General features: G+C 49.6%; 2 protein-coding genes across 2 annotated transcripts in view; one reads left to right on the forward strand and one right to left on the reverse strand.

Moving 5' to 3' along the window:
- LOC103083046 (3 beta-hydroxysteroid dehydrogenase/Delta 5-->4-isomerase) overlaps nucleotides 1-4,883 on the forward strand; it is an 8,082-nt gene extending 3,199 nt beyond the window's left edge. Inside the window, exons 3-4 of the mRNA XM_007457122.1 lie at nucleotides 1,153-1,317; nucleotides 3,657-4,883. Of these exons, the coding sequence (XP_007457184.1) occupies nucleotides 1,153-1,317; nucleotides 3,657-4,468 (977 nt within the window). The 3' untranslated portion in view covers nucleotides 4,469-4,883. The remainder of the gene's footprint in view (nucleotides 1-1,152; nucleotides 1,318-3,656) is intronic.
- A 15,631-nt stretch (nucleotides 4,884-20,514) lies between these two features.
- Nucleotides 20,515-23,687, reverse strand: ZNF697 (zinc finger protein 697). Its single transcript, XM_007457127.1, has 2 exons — nucleotides 23,444-23,687; nucleotides 20,515-21,914 (listed from the first exon to the last, which is right to left on the reverse strand). The coding sequence occupies exons 1-2, from the start codon at nucleotides 23,685-23,687 to the stop codon at nucleotides 20,515-20,517; spliced, it is 1,644 nt and encodes a 547-aa protein (XP_007457189.1).
- Nucleotides 23,688-24,245: the final 558 nt, after the last annotated feature.

Genomic DNA, 24,245 nt, shown 5'->3' on the forward strand with positions numbered 1-24,245 from the left:
GGGGTGGTGTAGGGGCGGAGCGGGGGGGGGCAGGCTAGAGTCTTCATTAGAAGTGTGACTTGGACGTTTCCTCACCCTCTCTGAGCCTTGGTTTCCTCGCCTGTAAAGTGGAAATCAGAATCCCTATCTCATGAGATAGCTGTGAAAGGAAATCAGAAAGCTGAAAGTCGTGTACAAAATAAAAAGCACAAAATAAGCGCGGGCTATTTATCCAAACTGTATGTAGCGTGGCGTTTATGTCGTGGACTCACCTGAGGTGATGATGTTACCAGTAGTGCACAGTAGCTCCACTTCCCGCGGGCTTCAGAGGAGCCAGAGACCCTGATGCTGTCTCTGCAACCCTTGGCTAGATGGCCGGAATGTTAGTCCCTCGGTGGCTGGCTCATTTTCAGCATTGATATCTGCTTTTGATGATATCTAATAAGAGCTCTTTCAGTTAAATTCATCCTTCGGGCCCACCCTAAATTCCTGTTAATAAGCGCCACTATCCTCCTGATCACTCGAGTGGGAAAAACCTGGGCTGCCTTTGACTCTTCCTCCCAGCCCATCACCAGTAAGAACCAGGACCTGGCAAGGTAAGGTCTGAAAGTCGAACCTTTTGTACCTCTCCCCTTCTCGTCTCCCACTCCTCGATCCCCGGTTCCAGTCTTCCCCATGTGAACTGTGGTTCAGATGGTGTGATTAATCCCTCAGTCACCTTGCTTTCTCTTATATCCACTAGACTGATCCACTTTATAATACTGCAGCCAGGGTTCGCTTCCTACAGCACAACTCTGTTTACATTTCTCCTTTAATTCCAAACCTATGCCAGATTCCCCATTCCCTACCGAGTTAAATGCAAATTCTCTCCTTAATGAATTTTATAAAGTCCCCATGAGTCTCTTTAACAATTTTGTGTTCCAGGCACTCTTGACCCCTCACTGCTCAAACTCTCTTTTGTAGAATGAGATGGGACGGAAAGAGATGTTTGCTCTCTCCCAAGAAATGCTACACATTCTGATTTCTGTGCCCTTGTTGACTTGGTCCCTCCATGGGATGTTTCCCCCTCCCGACTCCTCATTGACCCCAATCTACCTGTCCTTAAAGACCTGGGTCTCCAGGAATCTTCCAGATCCAGAAAGCCTTCCAGTGACCTGACTCCTGTTCACACAGAGCTCCAGAGCAAGATCAGGCTGACCTTGCTGGAAGGAGACATCCTGGATGAGCAGTGCCTGAAGGAAGCCTGCCAGGGCGCCTCGGTGGTCATCCACACCGCCTCTGTCATCGACGTCATGAACGCCGTTCAGCGAGAGACCATCATGAATGTCAATGTGAGAGGTACAGGATCCTGGGGAGGAGCTGAAGGGAAGTGGGCAAGCGAGGGTCAGAAGCTGGGATAAGTGAAGAGGAGGCTGGTAGACACCTGCTGGGTGGGAACCAAGTATTTTTCCTCGTCACCACCAACAGAGATTCAAGGCCATCATCCTCCGTATTTCTCATGAGGAAACTAGGGCTGAGACAGGCTAAGGGACTTGTCCAAGGCCCTCTGGGGAGGAGTGAAAGGGCTAGAATTTAAACCCACGCCTGTGTGAGTCCAAAGGCCATGAAAACACTTCTGCTGGTCCAATCAACTGTTGACTCAGCTCCAACCTCAAACTCTTGCTATCCAACCACCTCCTGTCTCCACTGGGCTGGAACCACACCTTACAAGGGCTTCCTTGGTCATCATGCTAGCTTTTCTGTGTGGCTCTAGGTTGAGGGTCACCATACAGCCAAGGACTAAGAGCTCTGTGGTATGAGGTACCCCCAAGTCAGTTAGGAGTGACGGGCCACAGCTCTGGGCTGGTTTCCTTCGGGCAGGACTTCCTGCAAAGGAAGGGTAATAAGGGTAAAGAGAATGCCAGCCCCCAGAAGGATTCCTCACAAGAGAACTAGCAAAGCTGGTTCACAGTGGTCTGGCAGTACAGAATTAGCCAGCACTTGTCTTCCTGACAATGGGAAATGGGATAATTTCCCATTATCCATAATACCATCTCTTCAGCTCACTACCAGATCTATTATTGAAGAGTAGCTCCTAGCCAGGTGCCCAAAGTACACCCTCTTTAGATCCTCATCCCATAAGTGCTTGGTGGCTCTTTCTGAACTGTGGCTTTCCAATTTACTTTAAATCTAGACACAGTCACTCAAGGGATTAGCTTAAATCCCTTATTAGCTTGCTGTGTAGTATCCTCCCTCTGACCCCTGGAGGCCAGCCTCTCTAGGACCACAGCACCCCAGAACATCTGCCTTCCACGCCCTGCCCGCCAGAGTTAGTCTACTCAGAGACTCCTTTTCTAAAGCAACTCATTGCTTTTGCATCTCCAGCCTAAAATTGCACTGTTTCAAAAAAGACCATTTCTAGTTTCAACTTAGCCACACCCCCGGTCACCCCCATATTGCCAGGAGGGTGCTAAGATTAACCAGTCTTGAGTTTTCGGCCCCCCTCTCATAATTTCTACTCTCCATGGCTCCCAACAACAGGGGATTTGAAATCCCTGAGAAGAGTGTTAGAGGCCTCCATTGACTAAAACAAACATCACTGACAGGTTTAGGAAATACTTCACAATCATGGCCATTTCTCCCTCTGCAAGTAAATTAGCTCCGAATTTTCTCTGCTTCTAGATTTAATTTTTTAAAAAGGAGGCTGTCTCTCCTGAAAAGCAAATTGCACAAAGACCTTAAAAAGGATTTTTTAAAATACCACCCCAAAATGATGCTTTGCCCAGGAAATTGCTTCCTTCTTGTAAGGAAGGCGCTCTGGGTGACCTCCATGAGCTAAAATTCTACCCAGATAAAGGGATTCTGCAAGATCCTCCCGTGATAGATATTACCAGCAGAGGGTGCATTCCTTTCTGCTTCGTCCTCCGGCTCAACACACAAGGCCAGTGCTAGCTTCAGAAAGATAAGCAAAAGGAAGCTTTGCCACCCCGACTTTTCATACCTGGGTAAACAAGCCACAGCCACAATTAGCAGTGGCCTTTGTAGGAAACACACAATCAGAAACAGAATCTGGATCTCCAGCTTCTCCCCAGAACCCACCAATCATTTGCTCAGTGGCTCAAAAAAAAGTCCTTGTGACAAGTTTTTATTGGTCTTCAAAAAAAAAAAAGGAGAAAAATACAAACAATTCAATGTGTACTTAAGAGTATATATTACCTATATACAACTCTGTGTGTGTGTGTGCGTGTGTGTGTGATGTGGATCCTTCAGGTGTCCTCTTTTGCCTAAGGACCGGAGCTGTCCTTGTTCTAAGAGTATGGCCTCCTAATTTTTTTAAGTTAAAATAGCCTATCTTTAATGAGGCGGTAGAGATGATAAATGATCATTTTTAAATCTCTTTACTCCGCAAAATATAAAGTGGCAACTCGTTGTCCTTTTCTGAAATTAAAAGTACGTACACTGGTCCATGAAATCCAAAAGCCTAGAAATGCTGGCTCTCCAGAATCCAAATTTGGCCTCTTTTCATTTCTGCTTTCGTCCTGTGGCTTTAGCATAATCTGATCTCAGCCAGAAACACACAAGAACGCACTCCTCATGTGCAATAGCCACCTCCCTTGAGGGTTAGGGGCAGACATGGTCCATGGCATGGCTGGCTCTGGACTATTTCCCGACACTGACGGTGTGCTCCCCGTGGGCAGGTACGCAGCTCCTGTTGGAGACCTGTGTCCAGGCTAGTGTGCCAGTCTTCATCCATACCAGCACCATAGAGGTGGCTGGGCCCAACTCCTACAGGGAGGTCATCCAGGACGGCCACGAAGAAGAGCATCTTGAAACGGCATGGTCCTCTCCATACCCATACAGCAAAAAGCTTGCCGAGAAAGCTGTGCTGGGAGCTAATGGGTGGGCTCTTAAAAATGGCGGCACCTTGTACACTTGTGCCTTAAGGCCCATGTATATCTATGGGGAGGGGAGCCCACTACTTTTTGCCCACGTGGACAGTGCCCTGAAGAACAATGGAATCCTGACAAATCACTGCAAGTTCTCCAGAGTCAACCCAGTCTATGTTGGCAACGTGGCCTGGGCCCACATCCTGGCCTTGAGGGCCCTGCGGGACCCCCAAAAGGCCCCAAGCATCCAAGGACAGTTCTACTACATATCAGATGGCACACCTCACCAAAGCTATGATGACCTCAATTACACTTTGGGCAAAGAATGGGGCCTCTGCCTGGATTCCGGGATGAGCCTCCCTGTTTCTCTGAAGTATTGGCTTGCCTTCCTGCTGGAAATAGTGAGCTTCTTGCTCAGTCCAATTTACAAATATCGACCCCCCTTCAACTGCCACCTGGTAACCCTGTCAAATAGTGTGTTCACCTTCTCCTATAAGAAAGCTCAGCGAGAGCTGGGGTATGAGCCCCTCTTCACCTGGGAGGAAGCCAAGCAGAAAACCAAGGAGTGGGTCGGCTCCCTGGTGAAACAGCACAAGGAGACCCTGAAAACAAAGACTCACTGATCTGGGGGTGACAACGATGTGGATGTGGGTATAGTTAGGAGATGTCTGTCACGCTCTCCCCTTCCGGCTTCATACGGCAAACAACACAGACACAAGCCCGGGTCCTCCCGCTTCCCTTTTATAAGATGATCATGTTACTGTCTTCCTCCCTCCACCAGAAACCTTTCCCTGTCACTGGCCCAAGGGGAAGCTTTCTGCCCTACCCTCCCTCCAGGGGACGGCCAGACAAGGTGATTTGCTGCAGCTGCTGGTGCCACCGTCTCAGTTGCCGATTCTGAGCTATTTGGGCTTCTTTTAACTTAGAGTTTTGCCTGTTAGTTCCATTTCCTTTGTTAAACGCAAAAGCCTTTCTTTTCTTTTAAAAGTTCATATTCCTTCACACAGCTCAATGGACGTAATAAACGTTTTAATGACTAATCTGGAGGAAGTTGTGGTTTACGTGATTGCATACCTTTTTATTCCCCACCCCGCCCAATCACCATCTCCTATTTAGAAGAGTAGCTCGGGACTGGGGTGGGCAGAAGTGTCGGGAAGGGGAACCTAGGATTGACTGAGCACTTACTACGTTTCAGGCATGTATTAGATGACTGACATATATCACTTATTTAACCCTCACCAGAAACCTACGAGGTAGGGATGACTATTGCTTTTGATGAATAAGGAAACTCGTTCACAGTCACACTAACTGCTATGAGACCGGGACGTTTAACCCAGATGGACTGACTTGAAAGCCCTTATCCGTCCGCTGAATTGTGTAGCCTGAACTGCTCAAAATTTATAGCAAAACGGGGATGGGGTGGTGGATGGTTTGTCGGGGGTGCAGCAGAGCACTGGACATGGGGTACTGATCCTTGGGAGAGCCCAGCTCCCTTGGGTCACCTACTTCTTGCCCGGTCCTGTGCAGGAGACACCCTAGGACCAAGGAGAGCCCCTTGGGGGAATCTGGGAGGTTTTCATACCCTGGTCAGCTGGGAGGAGAGGGAGAAGCAGAGGTGCAGCCAGCCTCCACTGCCAATGCCAGTGTCCTTGAAGGTGCCTAGAACACACTTGGATATATGTGTGTTGGCGACTCTGGCAGCTCATAAGCCTATATTCCAACCTTTGAAATCACACAATGGAGCCGCACCACGGCTTCCTAGGAAAGTCAAGGGGACAGATGCAAAGTCTCCCTCACACTGCATGCTCTCTTCCCTCACCTTCTTAGCCTCTTTCTCCTCTCCATCTTCCCCTAATCACTGGCCTTCTCATCCTTCTCAATACCCCTAAGGAAGGGAGGCCAATCGAGACATGTCTGGGGACTTAAATGATGACACATTCGTTAACTGACTGGAGGACCAGCAGTCAAAAGAAACACTGCCAGGCCAACAAGGACCACGTGACCTGAAGCAGGTGAGGGGGTGGCGTGGGGCTCAGTGCTGGGAGTGGGGAGCTCTCTTCTTCTAGACCAGGGTGTTGCCTGTCTTTATGAACCACGGACACAACAAGAGTCACGACCAACACCCAGATGGCCTCTTTCTTACCCAGGGAATTTACGGATTATGAATTCGGTTGAATTTTATTACCACAAAGGAGCTAGTTTAAGCATTCACTCTTAAGGAGAAAGGGGGAAAACACGCTGGCCCAAACGAACAGGTTTCCATCAGCTTCAAAACCCCAAGAGACAGAGGATCTGGCACCCAGGGATCAGGGTGGAGTGGCCACAGGGGGTGAGACAAGGTGAGAGAAGAAACACTCCCTTCCTGCCTTCCTCCAGCGCACAAAACACGAAAGGCAGCATCTGCCAACCCGGTAAGGTGTGCACACCCGCATATGTTTATACCTACAGGGAAGGAAGGAAAGGAGGGTGGTGGAGTCTGGGACAAAGTCCCCTCCGTCCGTTTTTTTAGCCCAGGGAAATCCCACAGCTATAAACCCGCCAGGGCTGTTCTCCCAGGGAAGGGAAGTGACATTGTCACCAGAGGGCAAGCGGGGGTTGGTGTGAGCGGAGAAAGAGGAGAGGGGATCTGGTCGGCTGTTGGCCTCAGCTGAATAAGCATAAGGACCTGGGAAGCTTTTGGCCACCGAAGCCCCATCCTTACTGACACCGGGCTCAGGATGGAACGCGCGGGGCGGTCCGAGCTCGTGCACAGGGGCCCGAGGCGCAATGCAGGGAAGCACCGCACGGAGGCAGCAGAGGCCCGGAGGGAAGAAGGAAGCCCCCCACCCCCCACCCCCAACCTGGGTGACTGCTGAGAGTACAGTACAGGTGAATGAGTGAAGGAAAGCGCTGGTCAGTGCTCAGCCACCAGGTTAAGGACTGTGTATACTGACTCTGGAAAAAGGAGCTGAGCTGAAGTTACTGGGAAAAACCTCAAGGAGCAGGTGGGACCTCAGTGCGGCCTTGGAGGAGGGATGGGCCTTGGGTAGGAGAGTGAGGTGGTCCAGGCAGAGGGAGGAGGTGGTCCAGGCAGAGGGAGGAGGCTGAGCAGTGGGGGGCGGGGGGGGGGAGAGGAGGGAGGGGGAGGAGTGTGAGGCCGGGACAGGGGAGGACAGAGGAGGGAAGAGAGGGGGCAGGCCTGCCAGGTGAGAAGGGTTTGCCCAGGGGAGAGGGAGTAGTGTGAGGCCGGGACAGGGGAGGACAGAGGAGGGAAGAGAGGGGGCAGGCCTGCCAGGTGAGAAGGGTTTGCCCAGGGGAGATTAGGCAGCTGAGGCTGCCAGACTTAGCTTAGACTGCAACGGACTTGAGGAAGCAGGCCTCAGAGGGCCGAGGTGGAGCTCGCAGCTGGGTGGCTGGCCTGGGGAAGGACCCGCAGAAAAGCGGCAGAGGGCCTGAAGAAGCGGGAGGAAGGCCAGACAGAGCCAGCTGTGGTAGAAACCCCGGGGCGACTACAAAATTCTCAGTTACTTTATTAACAAACGGATCGAGACCAATGACAAAAACCAACCTCACGATTTCTCGTCTCATAAGAAAACCCAAATATCCAAGAAAGAGACAAAATCTGGGAGCTCTGGGATTGGGACCTGCCTTCTCCCCGAGGACCTGAATGCTTCTAGGCAGCCTGACCCACCCCCAAAATGGATGGAGCAGTTTAAGTCTATCACACTTCACGTGTATTCTTGCTTTTTCTCCTGCAGAAATGTCAGTGTGTTTAATCCCAAGGTGCTAACCTGGATCCTGCCGGGATGGACTGTAATATATGATATATACACTTATTACCTTATTAAAATCCAGAAGAAATCTGAATTCCAAAAGACATCTAGCTCCAAGGGTTTTGGATAAAAGACTGTGGACTTTTAGCAGCAGAATTATGAGCCAGGTATTGCTCTAAATACTTTATATAATAATGCTCAATCCACACTCAAAAGTAGGTACGCTTATTATCCTAGTCTGACGTATGAGCAAACGGAGGCACAGAGAGGTCCATAACCTGCTCAAGGTCATCCAGCGAGTTAGTGGTTCAGTTCCAGTAATAAAAAAGCTTTTTGACTTCAAAGATTTTACATGAAGGTGGCAGACGCACATGCCTGCAGGAGCCAGGCGCCATGTATAAGTGAGGCAGCCTAAGCTGAGAGGCTTTAGGGAGTGGCGGGGAGTGTGGTGTGCTGGAGAGCACATACTTTGCATCAGGGAGATGGCAGCTGCAGAGTCTCTGCTGACTCATGTGGGAATATACCCCAAGTTACCAGATCTTCTGACTCTTCGAGGAAAGCAAAGCTTCCTAATTTTTATGTGAAATCTTTTGATTTCTAAATACTGTCAACTAATTCTAAATTTTAAAAAACAGTGTGAAAACCAGCTCCAGGAATGGGATGGTGTGGGCTAGCACTCAGATTGCATGTGTAATAGTTTATTTATTAAAAAATGGGCGGCAAGGTATCTGAGGCAATCTGTTCATTCTTGGTGATAGGTCCCAAGTACACATGATAGTATATTCTGCACTTTTCTGTATGTTTGGTATAGGCTATAATTTTTTTAAGACATTGATTTTGATTAAAAAAAAAAAAAAGAGTTCAAACTAACAAAACACATCTGCAGGCTGGACTGACACCTAAGGCTTCCAGTTTTCCTTCTCTGCTCCCAGTCTAGTGGGAGCAATAAAATATAAGGCATGGTAAATTCTGTACACAGTAAAATGTACCAAGTGCGCTTAGAAAGGTGAAGTGCTTCTGGAGGGTCCCATCTGGGTAGGGGACTCAATAGAGCCCTTGCACTGGGGCTGGATATTGACAGATGGGTAGGATTTCAATGGGCAGATATGTGGGGAAATGTATTCCAGGCAGAGGCGATGGAGTCGGGAAAGACACAGAGGTGGGAAAGGGGGATTCATTCCAGGAAGCTATGAGACCAATATGGACAGACCAGGGAACACAGCTGCAGGAGAGAATGGAAGATACACCTGGAAAAACATGATGGGAAAAGACCAGGTCACCTTGGGTCACCTCTGGGAGACACTCTGTCTTCTTCCTTCTTCCCCCTTCCAAAGGCCAGTTGACATTTAACTACGTCACATGTAACATGCCTCACCTTCTCTGGAAAATTAGACTCTTTAAGAATAAGGAGCATGTCTCCATGTGCCCTGCCCCCAGCGACAAATATTGGTAGTCAGGCTACAGAACTTGGAGATTATTCACTATGCAATGGGAAACCATTGAAGATTCTCATTTGGCTGTCCCTGGAAGGTTACTTTGGCAGCAATGTGTAGGATGGATTGGAAGAGATTAAGAGGATTCTTCAAGGATCTAGGCAAGAAATAAAGGCTTGATTTATGTAGTGTTAACAAAGAGGACACAGGGGGCAGCTGAGGCCAGCCTGAGGCAGAATGGACACTAATTCAGGCAACGCCTGAGTGTGACCACAGCACCCCATGTACCCCATGGACCCACTTTCTGAAGCCAGAAACCTGGATGTCCTTTCCCTACTCTCACACCAGCCTATCATTCAGTCCTATCAATTTCACCTCCAAAACGCCTCCCGAATGTGTCCTCTCCTTCCCTGGTGACACAGCCTGGTTGAGGTCCTCATCACCTCTTGCCTTGCCTCCCTGCCTCAGAGGGTCACCCATGAAATTCATTCTCAGCAGTGTTGCCAGAGTTGTCCATCCAACATAAAATCTGACGATGTCACTCTCTTCCATAAAACCATTCAGTGGAGCCCCAGGACACTTAGGATAAGCCTGATTGTCTTAGGACAACATGTAAAGCTTCTCAACAGACTGGCGGTTGCCAAGGGGGAAGGGAGAGAGGGAGGGAGGGAGTGGGAAGTTGGGGTTAGCAGATGTAAGCTTTTATATAGCGAAGGGATAAACAACAAGGTCCTACTGTATAGCACAGAGAACTAGATTCAATATCCCATCATAAACCATAACAGAAAAGAATATTTTAAAAATGAATGTATATATATGTGTGTGTGTGTGTGTGTGTATAACTGAATCACTTTGCTGTACAGCAGTGATTAACACAGCATTGTAAATCAACTAGACTTCAGTTAAAAAAAAAAGCTTCTCAAGATCTAGCCCCTGCCTACCTCACCAGACTAAATTCCCACCAATCCCTGCCCTATTTCCAGACTCTCCAACTTTAAGCTCCAATAATAGGCCAATAATACTGGGAACTGCTGGCATATATCACGCTTTTACATGCTCCCGCGCCAATGCATGGTGTTCCTTCTGCCTCGAGATTGCCCACCTCTCCTGCCACCACATCCTTCTCAACTCCTTATTCATCCTTCAGAGCTCCCCACTTTCTCACCTCTGCACCGTGTGTCTATCTAATCGCTATGCATATATTCTGCCCCCCTAGCTACACGGTTATGTTCTTGAGATCAAGAGCTCACCATTTCATCTCTATGTGTCCCCAGTGCCTAGTCCTGTGCCTGACACAAAGTGGTCACACGATGGACAGACGGATGCGGGTGGTGAATAGACAGACAGACAAAGCACAAACAAACAACTGAATTGCTGAGATGGGGAACGAAGGGAATCAGGGAGGCAGAAGGAATGACAAAGCGAGAAAGAATTCAGAGATAATGTCAAGGCATCGATGAATCTGGAGAAGCTGGATCTTCACTATGAGAATCAGGAGAAAGAGGAGAAGTGACCCTGGAGGTTAGGGGTAGAAAGATGACTTCATCTGCACTATATGAAGAGCGAGTGAGTGATGAGTGTGTGAGCAAAGAGACAATGAGAGGGAAAAGGCTTTTATGAAGACAAAACCTAGCTGCGATGATTTTAAGTTTCTAGAAATTAGATACACAACCTGAAACAATGTCATGCCCAAAGAGTTTTTATACTACAAAAATAAGGAAATCCTATTTTTAAAAACTGAATTCAGAAGAAAATCTCCCACTCCCTTAAGTGACTCAGGGTGAGGACAACTCAATCCCTCTGGCTATAAGCAAGTGCTTCTTAGAGCATCAAGCGTCTCTGGGGGAAATTCGTGGGGAGTGCTTCTTATCCTTTGCCATGGCCCAAGATCCCAGGGGTCTTGGGCAGGCAATGGACTCAGGCGTTTCGAGGCGTGAAACAGGCTCATTATGACAGAGCGGAGGGGGGAAGGGAGGACCAACAAAAAATGGATTGGCCACTCTGTCCCCAAGGGCATGAAGCCAAGCACGGGGCCCCGGGTCACTGCACTGGCCCCAGGCCTGTGAAGCTGCCCTGCTCACAATTACACCGGTGACTTCACACTCTGGCTGCTGGGAGGAGGAATCTAGATCCCGGCCCCTGAGCAGGCTGTTCCTACCTTAATGACCAGGGTCCACGCTAGGAGGGCCAACAGCCCACCTCGTGGCCAACCCCTGCCACCAGCACCTATTTTGGAAGAGCTGACTTCACTGGTGCACGTTCTTCTGTTTCTTATGGAAAGACTGCGTATGGGGAGCTGCAGGTTTCTAGAACAGACTGGTGACTGTTCCAGAGTTTGCAGCTGACCCCAGGGGGATTGCGTCACAGCTTCCAGCACATCTCTACCCGTCACTGGACCGCATTCCACCACAGCCGCCCCTGCCTGCAGCACATTCACAGTCCCCTGGCAGCTCAGCTCTTCACGCTTCAGGCTGCACCTCCGCAGGAAGCCTCCCACCTTCCGGGGAGCGGGGGAGTGACCCTCCGATAGGCACCCGTCACTGTCCAGCATGGTTGCTTATTAACTTGTCTCCCCGCCTAGACTGTGGACTCTGGGAGGGCACCACGGGGGCCCTGCACTGACACCTGTGCACACCTGGCCCCAAGCAAACACTCAACTGATAGTTATGGAAGGGAGGGATGGAAGGAAGGAGGGAAGGAGGGAAGAAAGGGAGGAAGGAAGGAAGGAAGGATGGAAGGAAGCAAGGGAGGATGGAAGGAAGGAAGGAAGGAAGGAAGGAAGGATGGAAGGAAGGATGGAAGGAAGGAAGGAAGGAAGGAAGGAAGGATGGAAGGAAGGAAGGGAGGATGGAAGGAAGGGAGGAAGGAAGGAAGGAAGGAAGGATGGAAGGAAGGAAGGATGGAAGGAAGGGAGGAAGGAAGGAAGGAAGGAAAGAAGGAAGACAATGTTCTTAAAGGAAGGGACTCGGACCAGAATAACAGGATTTTAGGGAGTGGAGTGAAGGTGGTCCAAGTAGGAGTGTCCCCTAAGCAAGACAAACTTGGACTCCATACCCACCTGTAATGGTGACCTAATATTTGCTGCCCTGAGCTTGGCCTGAGAACGCAGAGCTGAGCAGGGGGTAGGGAGAAGCACAGCCTCCTGGTGGCAGAGAGGGCACAGAGCCAGGAGGCTGCCCTACCAACATATTTGTTAAGGAAAAACAGTGGGGTGGGGGATGAGAGAGAGCATTTGGAAAGAGGGCAGAGGGCAGGCTTAACCAGCACACCAGCTGCCTGAGCTTTCTATGGCGCCCATACAGCGCCGACCCTCCCTCCTCAGCTTGTGGAATGCGGGTCCTGCGTGAATAAAGACAGGCAGCGGCCTCAAGGTAAAGGAACAAAAGTAATCCGGTGAGGGGGGCCTGAGGAAGGGGGAAGAGGAGGGCAAAGGGAAGAGAATATTCTCTTATTTGAGAAGCAGACCTTTTCCGCAAATAAGAGTGAAAACTCTGGGTTCTCTTTCCATTTTGCCATGAAAGTTAGGCAAATCCTTTTACTCTCCTGGGTCCGTTTCCTTACCTGCAAAATGAAGGTTATGGCCCATTTCTAAGGTTCATCGCAATGATACTGGGCAGCTGTAAGTTGGCTGCCTGTCCGCCGGTACCCCGTAATTCTGCAGCTAACCTTCACCATAACACAGTCCTCCCCTTGAGTATTTCTTTGTTTGTGCAAAGCCAAGGCTGAGAACATGGTTTCCTAGCCCTTCCCCAGCTCTCTTGGCACCGGGCACCTCATCTGTAAAGGGACATAATACCCTTCTAAATGTGGAGGTCCAAGGCCAGGGGCTGAGCAAGGTCCCGCCCTCCACTGACATCCCATGAGCTGAGCTGCAGAACCTACTGCTGATTTAGACGAGTTCTCATGGAATTCTTGCATGGAGCTATGGATGTGCCCCGAGCAGGTGTGAAGCTCTTGGATAATTATGAGACACTAGAGTAGGGAGAATCAATAGAGGTAGTGCCTCCTGAAGGGGAAACAGAGACCCAGAAAAATCCAGACCACAGCCAGTGAACACCAGAATGCCTTGCCCTCTCCCCAGCCCCGCACGCCCTCCAAGGGATAGCAGGACTGGTCCCTCCTTTCTCCCTCTGTCCCTGGTTAAGGGAAGGCCATGGCCTCCCATCCCCTCATCCCCCTGCCTCAGGAGCTGGAAATTCAAGAGAACACAGACATGCAAGCAACTGCCTCTGTCCTCCTTCTCGGCTCCCAGGAGCTATGATACAAGCCCCTAAACCTTCCAAGAACCTTCATGTGTGTTATTTTGTAAGGTCTTCTCTCCATACCTCACACCTGCATCTTTCCACTGGACAGACAAGGCCAAGATCAAGTCCACCTGTAGTGCCCAGCCCAGGCTGCAGCAAAGTTGGACAGTGGCTCCCTCAGCCCAGAGGCTTTGTGGCCGTGAGGTGAGGTCCATGACCTCTACTATGTCCATTAGCGTCAACCCAGGGGGCAGTAGACCTACCTCAGCCCAAGCCTTGAGGTGGTCCTTGTCTATCAAAGTCCTACTTTATTCAGACACCTCCCGACAGACCTGACAAAAGAAACATCTAGCCAGATCCCTTAGCAGCCCCTTGCTTCATTAGCCTCTCCAAGGTCACACACTGCCCGGTTTCCCCACCCTCAAAGACAGATCAAGTGGACACTACCTGATTTGCAGCAGTGGTGTCCCCAACTTACAGTCACACAAGCCCTCCTCAGAGAATCTACTCCATCCTGAGCCTTTGCTGGGAGTACCATCTTGCCTAGGCATAACATTTGAAGTCTTGATATTAAGAAGTTCCTCCCCCCCAACCCAACCAGAGGCCAAATCCCAAAAGTTATACTTACAGTTTGCAAAATTATCACCCCAAAAAACTGGGTTTGATGTTAGGCAGGGGACAAAATCAGTCTTCCCTTCACCCTTGTAGAGTATTAGAACATGGAAGCTTCTCCCTCTCATACCTGTATCCCCAGCATCAAGCACTACCCAGCACATGCGCACTCAGCATGCTACGGAGTGAACTTCTCAGGGTCTCCACTCTTAATAAGCCACAGCTTTGGGGCACGAGGGAGACCGCCCATACACCAGGAATGTGTGTACGGATATTATGGGAACATCTCTGCAGAACTACTCCAGCCCTCATAGCTCAGGAAAAGCATCCCAAAGGAGTATCTTCTGTGAATAAATGTTGGCACTGAATTTCTTCCACTGAATCCCTAAGTCTCTAGCAACTGTTGGGGCCTGGAACTTTTCAGTCCTTTCACTCAGGATGAAATCCCTCCAAATATACATGTGAGAATGCCAGCTTGAGCACTGCACATACGCTGATACCTTTTTTCAACCTTCTTAACCACAGGACAACTTGGTACATGGAACACCTTGCCACCTACCTCTTTGGTTTCCAAAGCTGAGCATCCTGGCTGCTGTGATGAGGTAGGTCACCTCATCACAAATGGATACAGAGGGCTGTGAACAGTGTGACCTGGATCCCATCAGGGCAGTTGGAAATTGAAAACCATTGGAATGTGTTTTGCGTTAGCAGAGGTGACCTTGAAACAGGGGCACGCAGCAGGGACTGCAGACACTTAGCTCTGGCTGGAAAAGACAAGAGCACGACGCTAGTCTGTTCAAGCTGGGACCTCCTCCCCTTTCCCTCCAGCAGCAAAATTTAGGAAACAATTCGACTGCCAAGCGCAGCTGAGAAAAAGAGAAATGAATGGAATTTTGCTTTGTTAAGTGAGTCGAGACAAGGAATGAAGGTCAGAAAGAAAGGAAGACAGGCAGTCTGTGGTTGGCAAATACAGAGAAGGGCCAGTGGCAGCCTGCGATGCCCCTGGGGCATTATCTGATGAACAGCAAAGACAGATGCTTTTCCTGGCCCTTATTATCTTTAACTATTTGGGGAAGGCCTGTGTGAAACGGAGGCCTACCAAGAGCAGCCAGCAGAGCCTGCTGCATCTGACAACCCTTTGCATCTGACAGATGCCTTCTGACAGAGACAGAGGAAAGGATTTGCGGCTTAGGAGTTTCACCTACAGTAATCCCCAAGAAAGAAAGGAGGTGCTTAATTCATCCTACAGACCTCTCAACCCTGGTTGAGATTCCCATTAAAATCACCTGGGAAGACTTTATAAAATCACGGGTACTTGGATATCACCCCAGACCAATTAATCAATGTCTTGAACAGTTTTTTAGGGTGGGGTTGGGGCGGGGGTTGTTTTTAAGGCTCTCCAGGTAATTCTACTGTGCAGTTAATGTTAAATTAAGAAAATCTCTGTCTGAAACTAATCAAGCCTGGAGAATTCCAAGTTGACCAGATACACCTTCTCTACCTGGAACGTGGACAGGGGCTGCTCTCATTGGAAGTTGAGGTTGAGCATCCCCTCACGGTGCAGCACCAAAGGCCAGGTTTACTGCTGTGTCCCCACAGGACACTGAATGAGTACTTTCAGTGAATGGTTTAATGTAAGTTCCCAGAGACTAGGCGTTAGACTGGTGGTTGCTTCAAGCTAGAATAGTCAGGCTCGGGGAGGAATGCTGCAGTCACAGAACTGACTGCCTTCTTCCAAGACCAGAACCCAGCATCCGTTGGCCCTGCTATAGGCAGGGAAAGGGCTGTGGACATTCACTCAAGGCGGTAGCTGTGCTCATTAAAAGAAATTAAGGTGTCTTTATTATCATGCTTCCTCTTTTTTGTTTCTTGTGAACCCCTTCCTTACATACTGTTGTCTCATTTTCTCCATGGGCAGAGGCTAGCTAGAAAATTTTTTTTTTTTTTGCGGTACGCGGGCCTCTCACTGTTGTGGCCTCTCCCGTTGTGGAGCACAGGCTTAGCGGCATGTGGGATCTTCCCGGACCGGGGCATGAACCCATGTCCCCTGCATTGGCAGGCGGACTCTCAACCACTGCGCCACCAGGGAAGCCCTCGAAGATATTTTGAGCAAAAGGTCAGTCTAGCCGATAAGTTCCGTTCAGTATTATCTATAGTCATTAAGCTGAATTTCCGAGAACTGGGGGAGAGAAAATACTTTGTTATGTGATTCAGGAATACATTTTTTATAGATCAGAGATGGGACCTGAGGCTGCCTGCCTTCTCCGTGACCATCTTCCCCCTGCCTACTGCCAAAATTCCCCACAGATCGCTTCTTACAAGGAATGAAGACACAGTTCTTTGGAAATTGGTATAACAGTATAACATTAACACATTCCCAACATCCCAAAGCCACATTAGCACAAAAGTGTTGCACTGAATTATGGGTTACAATGCACAGGCTATTTAGACATCAGCCAGTTCCAGGATGATCTAGGATCCGCTGGAACATTCTAAATCAGGAGCCAGCAAACTTCTGTAAGGATCCAGATCATAAATGTCTTCGAGTTGTGGATCACGTAGCCTCTGTCACCACTACCCAGCCTTGCCATTTTAGTGCAAAAGCAGCCATAGACACTATGTCAGGAAGGCCGTCTGGGTAGAACTGTATTCCAACAAAATTCTATTCATACTTGGGGACAGGCTGGATTTGGTAGTTTGCTCACTCCTGTTCTACCAGAGCATAGCTTCCTAGATTGAACTGAGTGATATTTAATGGGTGCCAAGTAAAAAGGAAAGACTGACATAGGGTAGAAGACTGATCTGGATTTAATGACAAATATTCCATACTGGTTGCTGAACACCACAATGCTGTCCAGGGAACCATCATTAAATAAAACCTGAAAATAAGGCAATTCTCACATACACAAGCACACACTCGCACAAAACCTGTTACTTTTCGGATCATTAAATTATTCACCATTTTAACAAACAGCTGTAAAATAACATTACCGTGAAGGAAAATGTGCACAAACTTCAGAAACACAGTTCAGATTGTCTACGAACACAGGTTCTTAATTTGTACTTTTTCACATATGTACAGCCTCTGGATCTTGGAGAGGCCACATGGCTCAAGGGGTTAACTTCTCGTCTTCTCCTTCCAGCTCAGAGCTCAATATTTAATCAAGCCATTTAACCTATTTAAAACTGCTCTAGCTTCTTCTCAGTAAAGGGCAGCCTGCACTTGACCAAACTCCCCAGGAAACAAATGATACATTTGCCTCCACCATCATTAATGAGTTGGTGGAAGGAATCTTCAGAGTAACATTTTCCAGGGTGAACCAGTTACCGGGGTTTGATTTAGAAATACTATTTTTCTAAAACTAGATACAAGAGACAACCTCCTGAATGCACTAAACCTCACTTAATGCAGCTATGTTCCTTGAAGAATTATAAGAAAAATGGAATCACATTTTAGCTGCACCATGCGAGTGGGGTGTTTGGTGCCTGGACTGCTTTCTTCTGCTAAGGGATGTGGTCACAGAAGGGATAGTGAAATAGTGGCTGGCCTTCTTATCTATGGTAACAGAAAGAACAGAGTGGGTCAGTGAAATCCAAAGAATTCCACCGCCAGTAAATTATTTTACATTAGCTTCAATCTCCTCTCCCCATTGAACCCATGCTCGAAAGTTGCTGCTATGGAACACACTAGGTGCAGACGAGATTGTGCAATAGTATGAAAATGTCAGCAAAAGACCAAGTGACCCAGAATGTGGATCATAAACCCATGAATAATCGAAAGTTGGATGAGATTTCATAGGCACAGACTCAAGAGAACTTAAAACAGCTGGAAGAGGTAGATGTGCATGAAAAAAAAAAAAAAACAAAAAGAAATAAGATTACCTACAAATTGGCTATATTATTTTTATGTGAGTCTCATACACTTGGTATTCAGACTACAAGAGTCAGAATAAATAACGACACTTGCTTTGCTCAGATTACTCTTGACTAAAATAAAAAGGAATTAGTATCTTCCAAAACTATCTATAGTTTGAAAATCTATTTGCATTTGTGAATAACAACAAACTGATTAAGAGGGCAAGATCAACAGGCATTATACAAGCCCAGAATTCTCAGGGTTTTTTTTTTTACGTGTTTTGATGGCAAAAACATGCTTCCCTAGAGTCCCCAAAGAGGTTCTTTGCTAGAATACAACTGATCAAGTATAAATTACCAGCATCCATAGAAAGCTTGCTAAAACCGTAAAAACAATCTTGTGGGTTTTTTTTTTCCTTCAAGTGTGTCCAACAGTTTGTGAAGATGCTTCCATGAAAAGTATAGGTTAACAACTGCTAATAAAGAAAACAAAACTGCTTTCCACAACTCTACCTTCTAAAGGCTAACCTAAGGGAGGGATTTTCAGCATAGGTAACTGAAGTCTATACAAGAGTCATCTAACTATAGACCCTACTAGAAATGGAACATATCTAGGACTCTCTAATTACATGACAAAGACCAGCTTTGTCAACAAGGACATCTTTGGCCCTTCTAGACTAGCCTTAAGTGTTCCATCAAGCGTAAGAATTTTCAGTGTCCTTATTATATAAATCACGACAGGTAAGTCTTCCTAGCAGCTGAGCTGGAGAGCACAAAAGGGCAGACCACACCTATCCACACTGTCATCAGCCTCTCTTCAGAACTACCTGTCACACTCCTGTCCCCAGGCCTTCCCTAAGACAGGGGTCATAATACTGTTCTACCTCACAAAGAAGTGAGCAACAACTAACAAGCATTAAAAAGCAGAAAGCACTTTAGAAATACAAAAGTGCTCTTTTGGCATTTATATAACAACCGGAAGACATTCATTGCTTGTGCTATTTGGCAATTTTGCATTTACACCTCTCCCTGCTTGTGCCCTCCTTGTGTAAATTCTTGAGCTTTCTACTGTGCCGCCCTGTGCAGGAAAGAGAAATTTCTACTCAGACCAGAGCCCATATCAATATGGGTGGGGGTGTGGGTTCGAATATCTCCCCCAATACTGCAGAGGGGGAGGGGTACACAGATACAAAATGAAGGCAAATGACACGAAGGAGCCTGGCGCCCCAACACAGGAACATTTGCTTTCCTGGATTTCTCCCATAAGGCCAGCAAAGCTCTGAGCAAACTGACTTTTGTAGCAGGTCGCTGGGGCAACTGTTGATGGCCGGAGTTTCACTTGAAACAAGCATCAAGCTGACCTGGGAAAGGAAAAGTCACACATAGCTGCGACTGTTCCATTTCCCAGCACTTAAAAGATCACAGATGAGACCTGAAAGAAATACTGGGCCTGGAACACACCTGACACCGGGGGCAGGGGTCTGGTCATCCACACAGGCTACCTTGACCCAGCATGAAGCTAGAGACGATTTTAAAGGAAGAGTAGCAAAGAACCAGAAGCAGGACCACGATTTCCCAGATCTGAAAACCAGTTGTGAGTGAATTTCTAAACCTCAGAGATCCCACCCCGGAGACGAGGGTGCGTAGCTTTTCTGCCCAGTTTCCCCTGGACGCCTCAAAATAGCAGCTAGCTGTGGCTCAGAGGAAGGAAGGGAAGAGCACACAAATATCCACTCCTGTAGGACGGACAAAGTTCCCCTACTTTTCGCGGGACTACAGCTGATGTGTGGGGACAGGGCAAACAGTGGCTTAATACCTGCTGAAACCAGGACAGAATTACTCATACCCGCCTTTCACTTTACCCCGTAACTCTCACTCCAACCACACGCTCTCCCAGCTCTCCCCGCTTCCCACGGGCCATCACTGCCCAAGCTACTCTACTGCCTGTCATCCTGTACCCTCCCCCACCCCCAACTCCCTTTCCTCAAGGTCCTCAAAGTGCCTGCTCCTCCACGCTCTTCATCCTTCACAGCGTGTATGTGGTGACGTCGCCACGCTCAAGCACACCTCCCAAACATTTCTTCGTCAGGGAGGAGACAGGCAAAATACAGCACCCCCTAAAGAACAAGTCTTACTCAACCCTCCCCTTCAGGACCCCCAACACCTCAAGGCTCCCCAGTCATTCTCCGATTGCCCCTCCCCCCTTCCCCATTTCTTTCTAAAGGGTCTGTCCCCAGGACATCTACCCCCCCCCCCCCCCCCCCCCCCTTGCCAGCCACAAGTCTGTTCTCTGTGAGTCTGTTTCGCAGTCACTGTGAGCATTTTGGGGGTGTCCTGCTAGTATTCTTCTGGGTATCATTTTTTAAAATTCCTGTTATCCTAATTTTATCTACTCAGCCTTTTGCATTTTTTCTCTAATATTTTGTGATGAAAATCTTTTTAAGAACTTAATATTGAGGTGGTTAAACATCATACAGCGTAAAATTCACCCATGCTAATGGTACAGTTGGTGATTTTTAGTAAGTTTTCTAAGCTGGACAAGAGACGATGAGAAATTTGGATCACACTGGAAAGGTGAAGAGCTGTGTGCTGAGCAGCCACGTGCCCGCCATCAAGTTCACAACTAATATTTTGTTGTAATTACTTTTTCATCATCTACTCTCTATCCCTTCATCTATTAATCCAATTGTTTTTAATATGGATTTTTTTAAATTGACGTGAAAATCAACACAGTTAACCACTTTAAAGTATACAGTGTGCTGTTTTTATTTATTTATTTATTTTTGGCCAGGTGCAGCTTCTGGTGCTGCGCGAGGTGCGTCTTGTAGCGGAAGCCCTTGCCACAGCCGGCGCACTTGTGCGGCTTGTTGCCCGTGTGGATGCGGCGGTGGCGGATCAGGTGCGAGCTCTGGATGAAGCTCTTGCCGCACTCGATGCACGTGTAGGGCTTCTCGCCCGTGTGCGTGCGCTGGTGCTGCGTGAGCGTGGAGAAGTCGCTGAAACGCTTCTCGCACTGGCCGCAGCGGAAGGGCTTCTCGCCCGTGTGCACGCGCAGGTGGTTCACCAGGTGCGAGTTGCGCCCAAAGCCCTTGCCGCATTCGCGACACACGTACGGCCGCTCACCCGAGTGCGTGCGCTTGTGCGTGAAGAGGTGAGAGCTGACGCTGAAGGTTTCCCCGCACTCGGAGCACATGTAGGGCTTCTCGCCCGTGTGCACGCGCTGGTGCTTCACCAGGTCCGAGCGCCAGCTGAAGCGCTTGCCGCACTCGCCGCAGCCGTGCGGCTTCTCGCCCGTGTGGATGCGCTGGTGGTTGGCCAGGTGCGAACGGCGCACGAAGCCCTTGCCGCACTCCCCGCAGGCGAAGGGCCGCAGCGCCGCCGGCCCCGCGCCGCTGGCAGCCGCGTGCGCCCGCCGGTGGCTCAGCAGGTGGGAGCTGAGGCTGAAGGCCTCGCCGCACTCGGGGCACGGGTAGGGCTTCTCGCCCGTGTGCAGGCGCCGGTGCTTGAGCAGGTCGGCGCGCCAGCTGAAGCTCTTGCCGCAGTCGGCGCACAGGTTGGGCCGCTCGCCCGTGTGCAGCCGCAGGTGGTTGGTCAGGTAGGTGTTGCGGCTGAAGCCCTTGCCGCACTCCCCGCAGCGGAAGGGCTTCTCGCGCGGGGGCCGGGCCAGCGCGGGCCCCGCCCCGAACCCCCCCGCCACGCCCACGCCCACGCCCACGCCCATCATCCCCACCACCCCGCCGCACTCGCCCGCGAAGCCGAAGGGCTCCAGGCTGGCGGCCGCGGCGGCCTCCGCCAGGCGGTGAATGCGCTGGTGCTGCAGGAAGGCGGCGCCCGGGCTGAAGCTCTCCCCGCAGTCGGGGCAGATGGTGGGCGCGTCCATGATGCTGGCCATCAGGCTGTCGAGCTCCCCGAGGTCCATGGCCATGGGGTGGTGGAGCCGGCGGAATCGGCGGTGGGCGGGCTTGTCACCCCGGTGTCGACTTCCCAGGGAGAGGTGCCGCCTCCAGGGAAGCACGGCAGGAGGCGGCTGCTCCTCTTCCCCCTCTTCCTGGGGGCTCCGGGAAATGCCGACGGACTCAGACAGCCCTGCGAACATCGCCATCTCAGCTACTCCAGCTTGGTCATCGTCTTCCTCACGGAGAGCAACCCCTTCTTCCTCGCTCAGCAGCCCCTCTGCAACAGAAAAGGCGGCAGTGGGGGTGACTGTACTGGGCGCTCAACAGGTAAACCCAGAGGAAGCCCGTCTCAGTAAGAGGGTGGGCCACGGGGTAATCCCCTCCCCCAGGGACTCCCAAACTCTCTCTCTAAGGTCCCTGTCTCCTCCACCCCCACTTCCAGCCTCCTTCCCACCTGGTGACTCCTGGGGAAGGCCTAAAGGAGAGCGAGCTCACCTGCCCCCTTGGCTTTCCACGTCTTCAGGCAGCTGTCTCCGGGCCCAGGCCCCACCCACTGGACCTGAGGCTCTGTTCCCCAGGGCCACCTGAAGGCCTGACAGTCAGCTTGAGAAGGTCAAGTCTGGGCCAAGTGGGACTCTCTGGGATCTCGGAAGACATCTGCCCACTCCAAGAGCCACCAATGCCTTTCAAGGCCCTAGCCTTAAAAGACAAGGCCACCCCAGCCAACCACAAGAGAGACCACCCGGCCTAACTAGGCTCCGAACTGAGTTTTTAAATATGATTGGTCAGTCTGCAACCGCTTAAGGTGGAACAACAAACCAAACACACTCCAACCTAAGGGCTTTACTATGTAAGGAGGGTGGGGGGTTGGGAAAAAGGGGAGGTGAGTACAGGGCCTGGAGCTGGTGAGTCCAACTTAGAGGCTGATCCAGAACACACATCTGTCTACCTCTGGCTGCTTATCCCCAAGCAGAGGACACCCAAGAAAGTTACTGGGATGTGAAAGACCACGTGCTCTGTGCACTGCAAGGGAGGGCAGTAGCAGGGTCTGGGAGGTGTCCTGGGGAAGGAATGTAACCTCACGGCCCTGATCAAAAGGTATTTCAGCTCATTTCTGTCCCCAAGGCATGCGCAGAGCAGGATAAAGCAACAAAAGCCCAAAGATGGAACCAAGGAAGTGGATGGAGGCCCAGCGTTTACTCTTTCCAGATCAGGAATAGCAAGGGATTTAGGAGAGGCCTTGGGCACTTTGGGTATTAGCCACATGAACCTGGGCAGGTCCCTTACCACTGTGTTTATTTATTTGCAAGCGGGGATGATGACTGTAACTGTAAACGTCTAGATCTGTGCTAAGCAACTCATCTAACTCTCCAGCAACGCCAGGACGTAGGTCCCAATGCTACCTGTGTTCCCTCTTGTGCTGTTACAAGTGTTACTTTATGGCAGTATTTTGTATGCTGTAAAGTGCACGCCTGTGAGTTACCCTCTTCACCCATGTTTACCAGTACACCCAATGCTATGTGTTCCCTCTTGTGCTGTTACAAGTGTTACTTTATGGCAGTATTTTGTATGCTGTAAAGTGCACGCCTGTGAGTTACCCTCTTCACCCATGTTTACCAGTACAGCCCACCTCAGACCAGATTGATGAACAGGATGTTCCTCAGGCGTAAGATGGTACAGAATCTGCTTAATGGTGTCCTCTAGAGAGCTGCCTCCTAAGAATGCTGCCCCTGGTTATCACTCTGGAGGAGCTAGAAATAAATGTGAATGCGGCAACTTCCACCGAAACTGCCGTTTTCTCCTCACCTGTGCAGATGTTAGACACTAGTTCCCTCTCCTCTGAGTCCCCTCTTAGAGATTCATCCTGTGGGTTGGAGCCCATCTCCTGCTCCAGGTGGCATTCTCTCTTGTCTGCATCATGTGGGTTAGAGCCCATTCCTCTGTCTTCTGGGTCCCCTTCCCTGTCTTCAGAGTTCTCAAAATCAGAGCCCATCCCCTTGTCTTCTGAGTCCTGGGCTTCACACACGCCCCGTTTATCTTCTCGTTCCATCCAGGAAGACCAGGAGAAGGGAGGTGACCACGGATCCCTGCTCCAGACAAAACACACAGATAAAGGTCACGTGAGTCTGGCCTCATCCCCCCACCAGGTCTGGCTTTGATTTCCATGAAAATCAATGGCACAGTCCAATAAAATGTACAGAGTTCCAAGCCCCAGATGGCAGATCTCTGCCCCATCTCACGCTTTAAGGTAAATAGAACTGAGCGAAAAGGAGGCTGGTCTGGGTAGCAGAGGAACAGTGGCAACTCATGAGGCCACATGTCAACTCTCACTGGACTACAATTCCATTTGCTTCCATATATGAAGTGGACAATTCTATTAACACGGCTCTATAGCTTTAACAGTGGGGGTAACAGTGGTATTCCCATTTTACAGATGAGAAAACTTAAAGCTCAGAAAGAAGACCCCACTAGCCTAAGGGCTAACTTGTAAGCAGTAAAGTGGGAATTAAACCAATTGTGCTGCTTCAAAGTTCCATGAGTTCCTTACTCTAGTTAAAGCTTGCCCTCCTACAATTTTTATTTGTATACAATATTTTATTTACTGAGG

This window comes from Lipotes vexillifer, unplaced genomic scaffold (assembly GCF_000442215.2).
Source record: "Lipotes vexillifer unplaced genomic scaffold, Lipotes_vexillifer_v1.1 scaffold511, whole genome shotgun sequence".
NCBI lineage: Eukaryota > Metazoa > Chordata > Mammalia > Artiodactyla > Lipotidae > Lipotes > Lipotes vexillifer.